The 7,918-nt window shown below is 33.6% G+C and overlaps 1 protein-coding gene across 1 annotated transcript; it reads right to left on the minus strand.

Moving 5' to 3' along the window:
• Nucleotides 1-5,757: 5,757 nt before the first annotated feature.
• LOC141554661 (olfactory receptor 13D1-like) lies at nt 5,758-6,693 on the minus strand. Its single transcript, XM_074286788.1, has one exon. It carries the CDS (start codon nt 6,691-6,693, stop codon nt 5,758-5,760), a length of 936 nt encoding a protein of 311 aa, XP_074142889.1.
• Nucleotides 6,694-7,918: the final 1,225 nt, after the last annotated feature.

Raw genomic sequence — 7,918 nt, forward strand, 5'->3', positions numbered from 1 at the left:
GATGATCATATGGTTCTTATTAATTTGATTATTAATATGGTCAATTATATTAATAGTTTTCCTAATATTAAACCAGCCCTGCATTCCTGGAATAAATCCTACTTGATCATAGTGTATTATCTTGGAGATGATTTTCTGAAGTCTTTTTGCTAATATCTTATTTAAGATTTTAGCATCAATATTCATTAAGGAGATTGGTCTATAATTTTCTTTCTCAGTTTTCGATCTACCAGGTTTAGGTATCAGTACCATGTCTGTGTCATAAAAGGAGTTTGGTAGGACTCCTTCATCCCCTATTTTTTCAAATAATTTATATAACATTGGGGCTAATTGTTCTTTAAATGTTTGGTAGAATTCACATGTGAATCCATCTGGCCCTGGGGATTTTTTCCTGGGGAGTTGATTAATAGCTTGTTCTATTTCTTTTTCTGAAATGGGACTATTTAAGCAATTTATCTCCTCCTCTGTTAATCTAGGGAGCCTATATTTTTGGAGAAAGTCATCCATTTCACTTAAGTTATCAAATTTATTGGCATAAAGTTGGGCAAAGTAACTCATTATTATTTCTCTAATTTCCTCTTCATTGGTGGAAAGATCCCCCTTTTCATTTGTAAGACTATCAATTTGATTTTCCTCTTTCTTTTTTTTGATCAAATTTACCAAAGGTTTATCTATTTTATTGGCTTTTTCATAAAACCAACTCTTGGTTTTATTTATTAATTCAATAGTTTTTTTACTTTCAATTTTATTGATTTCTCCTTTTAATTTTTGTATTTCGAGTTTAATTTTTGGTTGGGGGTAATTTTCTAATTTTTGACAAAGATGCGCTGGCTCCAGCAGACAGGTTTTATAACCCACCAGAAGGGCAGTGTCCAGTGCAAGCAGCTCCATTGTCCTTAGATAATCGCCAGGTGATGTGGAGAGACCCAGAAAGTGGTGAATAGAAGGGACCAGATAGGTTAACTGCTTGGGGGAGAGGGTTTGCTTGTACTTCTTCAGATGGAGAAGGAATCAGATGGGTGCCAACGAGTTGTATTCGCCTTGTCCATCAGAGAGACAGAAAAAGAGAAAAGCCTCAAAACAGAGGAGAAGATCTAAGAAACATCTGACCCTGAAAGAGCATGGCTGATAAGGAGACTGTTAAAGATTCCCTAACACAAGATAAGAAGACTGTTAAAGCACTTGAAAACCAGCAGAGATCATTGGATTCCTTGAGATGAAAAATTATTGATGAAGACTATTGTAGGACTTTACTTTTGCATGAATTATTGGATTTCTGGCACATGAACTAATGGACAATGGACTTAGGGACATGTACAAAAATGTGTATTATTTGATCATGTTATTTGTTACATCACTTCTAGCATGTGTTATGTTACTATGTATGTATGTAATTTATGTAATTATGTGTAATACCTCCCATATTGATGGATTTATGTTTCAAGGCCATGACCACCATATGTTCTAAATAAAAAAAGGGGTAGATGTTAGGATTACAAGGTGATAACTCAGATTGTCTGGACAATTCAATGGCTCAGAATTCACATCTTTGGTTCAGGCCTTTGAAGGGAGTTTATACCTTTGGACTTCTGAGGGAGAGTTTGCATGTTTAAAAGGAGTTTGCACCTTTAGAGGGAGCAAGTTCATTGGTTGAAGTGTTTCCCACAGGCCCCTGAGTTCTCACTAGCCCGTTCTCTGCTAGGATAAAGAGGAGGGCAGTAGGGCAAGGAGTGAGTCTAGTCTGGGACAGAGTTGAGACGGCAGTCTGGAAGAAGAGAGTGTGTATTGGAGAAGGACAAGAGCTGGAGGAGATTCAGAGCCAGGATTCAGAAGAGGATTTAAGATTCTACCTTTGCTCTGGATGGAGGCTCCAAAAGCTTCCCAAGAAACCTGCTCACAGAGGAAAAGATTTTACAGAAAAGACATCTTCTCCCAGAGAAGGATTACAATTGAGAGACAACAGGACCTTTACACCCATGCATAGGTTTTGTAAATAAAAAGCTTTAATAAAATAAAAAAATGAAATGGATAGTTTTTAGGAATAATATAGTCATTATCCTTCTCTGTTCTTTCCTGGGCAGTCAACATCTGAGTTATTCTTTTCATTTTGGAGCACTGTCCTCTAAGAAAGAGACAAAAAGTTGGAATGTTTATGCGTATAATTATTTTTTATTAAGGGAATGTGAAAATATTTTACTCATATATTAACAAAGTACTTGATAAAGTAAATAGTATAAAGAAAATGATGGGACATGGAATAGATGATTATATAATTAGATGGATTTAGAGCATGTCAAATAGCCAAAATCAAAGAAAAATTATTATTAGTTTCATTAGAATGTGATAAGAGATATATTTTATATTGTATAATTTGACATTATGAACAATTTGGGTAAAGGATTATCTAAATATCTAAATCCAAGATCCAGCAGATACTCAAGATCCATAATCAAGACCCAAAAAGATCTTTTTTTAAAAAATTCAAAATTTTTTCTTTAAATTTTGGATTTTTTTTAAAACAAACTATAAGATTAACAACAGTCAGTGTTGTAATGTGTAAAAAGAAAAATCCCAACACCAATAATATTTGGAGCTGTCTTTAGAGAAGCGTAGTTTCTAGGAACAAGGTTGTCACTACTCCTCTTTATTTTGGTAGACACTAAAATACAGTTTTAGCACCAAAATTTTAAAAAATATTGGTAAGCAGAAAAATGTGTATTATTCTGAATCAATTTGAAATATTGATTTAGTAAATAAACTATTCATTATATAGTCTCTCAGAGAAGGTTAAATTCCAAATATTATGTGTTGTGTGTTGAGGCTCTGAAGCTACTATCCCATTCATAATGGCAAATTAGTTCCAGAGAAGATAGCTAACTGCTTTTGCTCTCAGATTCCTGGAGATATCTCTGAGGGGGCTAAGGTTGGTTTTTAAAACAGTTTGGTGAATAAGACCTTAAAGTCTACTTTCCTCTATGATAATGATCTGATATCATCAATAAGAAATATGTTCCCTGCTTATTCTACCCCCAATCCAGACTTTAACATCCTTTCCCACAAATAATTACAGAATCTAGGGGAAACTGGACTCTAACTTAGTGAACACATGTAATAAGAAAAGGATAACTTATAGATCTTAGTTGAAGCCCTTTCCCTTGATTTGTGAGGTACTCTTGAAATTCCCATAGGCATGATTCCCATTAGGCAAAGTTTTTCTACAGGACTCTTTGTAGAATCTTAAAGTTGTCTTTTCTAATTTTGGTCTAATTTGTCCTTGGTTTCCAATGCAGATGACACCACAAATCACTGCTATTATGGGAACACTAGGAAACCAAAAAATAATCCTGTATCCTAGCACTCTGAAATTTACAAGATCCTCCTTTGAGCAAAGGATAGAAGTAGAAAAGAGAGAGAAACTAAGACCAAAGTCAATGCACAGATTTTCTTTCCTAAGTGATTTCTTCTCAAGTAAAAGCTGTAACATATATCTTACCACAAACTTCCAGATATTCAAATCTCAAATTCTAAACAAGCTTGCTGGCTTTATCCAGATTTTAAAGTTATGGCTGAATTTCATCAAATAAATGTAATATATTTCCTGTTTTACCTTACCTTTTAAGTTGTTTTTGATTGATTGATTCAGTAGAGGTCTCCAAGTCATTAATGTCTTGTTCAGTGAAGGAGTTTTCACATAATGAAAATTATTCCTTTTAAGTGGAAGTGGTGAATTCAGTGGGCTCTCAGATTTATATACACACACACAGACATATATGTATGTCTGTGTGTATATTCACACACATATGTGTGTGTGTAGACAGTACTGAATAATAGTATCCAAATCTTTTTTTCACTTAACACTTACTAGCTGTATGATCCTGGACAAGTTATGTAACCCTAATTGCTTTACCCCCAAAGAAAATCCTTTTTTCAACCAAGATAATAGTTTCATAACCTGTTCAAAAATAATAACAATTTATCAAGATATAGCCCAAAACACAAAACAAAATATAATATAAACAAATAAATATATTTCATGAAACAAAAACTTGTCATCAATTTCATAACATTAATTAAATTGAGTTATCAGATGAAATGCTGTATTTTTTATTGATTTATTTTACGTTGGTTGCATTCAAAAGTCATTGAAATTGAAGATGTGTCAAATTGTCTCTCATTTGTGATCCTTAATAAAAGTCAAATATTCAAGGATAATAATTTCCTCTTCTCTCTATTAATATTTCCTACTAGATTCATTTCCAAATTATTAATGCCATACATTTATCAAATGCTACTAAGGAATATGTATATGCTAGTCATAGGGGACAAAGAGAAAAAAAGGGAAAAAAAACTTCTCTAATTTCAAGGAACCTACATTCTATAGGGTAGGAATTTACCTTCAAAATGTATTTACAATAAATATATAAAGTTTAAATACAAAATACTGAGAATAGTTTATGGGATAAAGAAAGTTATTGTCCTGAAGAGAATTTGAATTTTTAAAGTAATTTATGGAATTTTATTTCACACACAGTGTCTACTCCAAATTTTTCCTTACAAGTACCCAATAATCCCATTTTATCACTAGATAGTAATTCATTCCCAAAGGTCTATAGATTATATTGGACCCCAAACATTTTTAATGGAATGCAGTAACTAAATAAGTCATGAAGATTTTACTATTCATTCAATCTCTGTAATATTAAGTTGTAACAACTAATTTTTGAAAGGAAATAAACTATAAAGTTTAAATGGAAAAGAGACTAAGATGAAGTACTTGAAATTTATGCCATACTTGAATTAATTTTAAGCTAAGAAGATCTACAGGTAACATGTCATTTGTCTTCAAGTATTTGAAAAACTATCCTGTGCATGAAGAATTGGATTTGTTCTGTTTCTTCCCAGCTTCTAAGTACTTACCATATGTCAGGTACATAAAACTAGGCACAAAATCAATAAATTTTAGGGGTTTTCACAGGCTTGATGTAAAGAAAGATTCTCTTACAATTGGAGAGACCAAAATGGGAATAATTGCCTTAAGATGATGAATTTATTGCATGAAATTTGGACACTGGATATGATATTGGATATTGGATGAGATTGGAACTTTTACTAGGTATAAATTGTACCAGAAGACCTTTGAGATTCCTTCCAAATCTGAGATGCAGTGATTCTTCAATACCTATAATATTGCAACTTCTCAAAATCAGAAACCATTTAATTAACATTACTTTATCTTTTATATAATTTTATACAATCTAGTATAAATCCTTCAGAAATTTCTTGGCTATATTCATGAATACATAAATATATTCTATAATATTTTCTAAAAAGTTATGTATTTTAATGAAAAATTTGGTTGATTCTTCTAAATCTGAAACTGGTCAACTGGAAATATCATTTTGCTAATTGTCAGTATATGAGCACCATTAGTGTATGTGTGTGTGTGTGTGTGTGTGTGTGTGAGAGAGAGAGAGAGAGAGAGAGAGAGAGAGAGAGAGAGAAAGAGAGAGAGATTTATTTTAGTAAAAGTTTCTAAAACTTCATGAGTCAAAGAGGCAAAATTGTAGATGACCCATGGCAATAGACTATAAAATGGAACTGTGCTTCAAATGAGGTACAAGCTTACCTTGTGTGGAAAGGAGGAGGATCACATATTAAAATTTGCAACCACATTGTTTTGAATGGCAATATTGTAATTCAAAGAACAACGTCCAAGACACAAAACCAATCTATTGTGAGCCTTAAAGTATGTCACATTCACTTTAAGTAAAGGTTTTTCAATAGGAATTTTTCCACAGCATCTTTTACTTCTTTGTTTCTCAGACTGTAGATAATGGGATTCAACATTGGGGTGATGACCCCATAGGACAATCCAAAAATTTCATCAAAAACCTTTGTGTCCTTAGATTTGGGCTTTATATACATGAAAAGAGCTGAACCATAGAATAAGATCACTACAGTCAGATGGGCTGAACAGGTGGAAAAGGCTTTCTTCCTCCCCTCACTAGAGTTGATCCTCAGGATAGTGGAGAGGATGAATACATAAGAAAAGAAAATGAGTAGCAGAGGAGTGAGTAAGTAGAGAATACTGCCAAATGTTAGGAGTAACACATTAATGGAGATGTCTCCACAGATAAGCTTGAGCAGAGCCAAGATTTCACAGGTAAGGTGATCAATGGTATTTCCACAGAAAGGTTTTATCAGGGCAAGCACAGAGGGTAGCAGAGTGTTTAAACACCCTATTATCCAGGTCCAAGCTGCCATCTGAATACAAAGTCCATTACTCATTATTATGGTATATCTCAAGGGATTACAGATGGCAATATATCGGTCAAAAGCCATTACTGCTAAGAGAATGCATTCTGTACACCCCAATCCAAGAGAAAGTATCATCTGTAGTGCACAACCAATAAAAGAAATGGATTTCCTCTCTGACATAATAGTCACCAGCATTTGAGGGATAGAGGAGGATGTGTAACAGATATCCAAGAAGGAGAGGTTTCCAAGGAAAAAGTACATAGGTGTGTGAAGGCGGGGATCCAGGATGCTGATAATGATAAGCATGCTGTTTCCCAACAAAATCACCAAGTACATCACCAGGCAGATGGCATAAAGAAACATCTGGAGACCTGGGTAATGAGAAAGCCCAACTAGGAAGAACTCAGTCACAGCTGTGTAATTCTTCTTGTCCATTTTAACTGTGCCACCTGCAATATTTAGGAGAGAGCGCACATCAAAGTAATTGGAATGAATAATTGAAATATATTCATATCAGTTTCACAATCTAAACTGTAAATTTAACCCATTTCCCAATATTTATTTTATTTATATTTCTACTAATAAGCACAATAAATTTAGCACTAGAGGGTGATTTTTGTAAAGGAGTAGGGACAGAAATTGGATTACAATGCCTCCACTTTCTTTCCTCTCACTCTCTTCTAAACTCTCTGTAGTATAGCTTCAGAACTATCATTCAGCTGAAATTATTTTCTCCAGAGTTACCAATGGTCTAATAATCAAGTCTAATGTCTTTTCCCAAGCCTCACTCTTCTTGACTTTGCTGTAGCATCAAAAGATGCTGAGACTCCATACTCTTCTCTTTCATATTCATATTTTTTCCTATTTGGTTTGTATATATGTGTGTATTTGTGTGTGTGTGTGTGTGTGTGTATGCTTGTGTGTGATATGATTCTCCTTTGATTTCTTCCCACCTTTCTGACTGTTCTTTCTCAGTCTCATTTGTTGAATATTCATCCAAATCATTCCTGTGTATCATGGCTTTCTCTTAAGACTCTGTTCTAGATGTTCTTTCTTCTGTATTTTATTTTACTTGGCAATCTCAACTCTCATGGATTCAATTGTCATTTCTATGCAGATGATTACTGTTATTACATCTTCTACTGTCTATTGACATCACAAAAAAGAATATCTTGTGGACAGCTTAAACAGAACATGTCCAAATCTGAATTAATATTTTCTTTCCAAATCTTCCCCTCTTCCAAATTTCTCTATTTTTTTGGTGATGCAACACCATGTAGGCTTACAACCTAGATGTGATCCTTAACTATTCACTTTCTATCAAAAATTTTCTTTTTGTTCAATCAGTTGTCCAATCCCATTGCTCCTAATGTCTTTATATTTCTTATATATTTCTCTTCTCCAGTATAACTGTTACCACTCTGGTGCAGGTTCACATCATTTCATGACTGAACTATTGTAATAACCACTCATTGATTTCCATGCTTTAATTCATCTTCTCCTCAGTTGCAAATTGGTCTCCCTAAAATGCAAATCACCTTGTCAACCCTCTCCCCCATTTAATGAACTCCAAGGATCTCTATTTCCTCCAATTTTGCTCTTTAAAAATCTCTCCATAATCCATCCCTTTCCAACATTTTTTATCTTTTTACACCTTATC

Source organism: Sminthopsis crassicaudata, chromosome 1 (assembly GCF_048593235.1).
Source record: "Sminthopsis crassicaudata isolate SCR6 chromosome 1, ASM4859323v1, whole genome shotgun sequence".
Taxonomy (NCBI): Eukaryota; Metazoa; Chordata; class Mammalia; order Dasyuromorphia; family Dasyuridae; genus Sminthopsis; species Sminthopsis crassicaudata.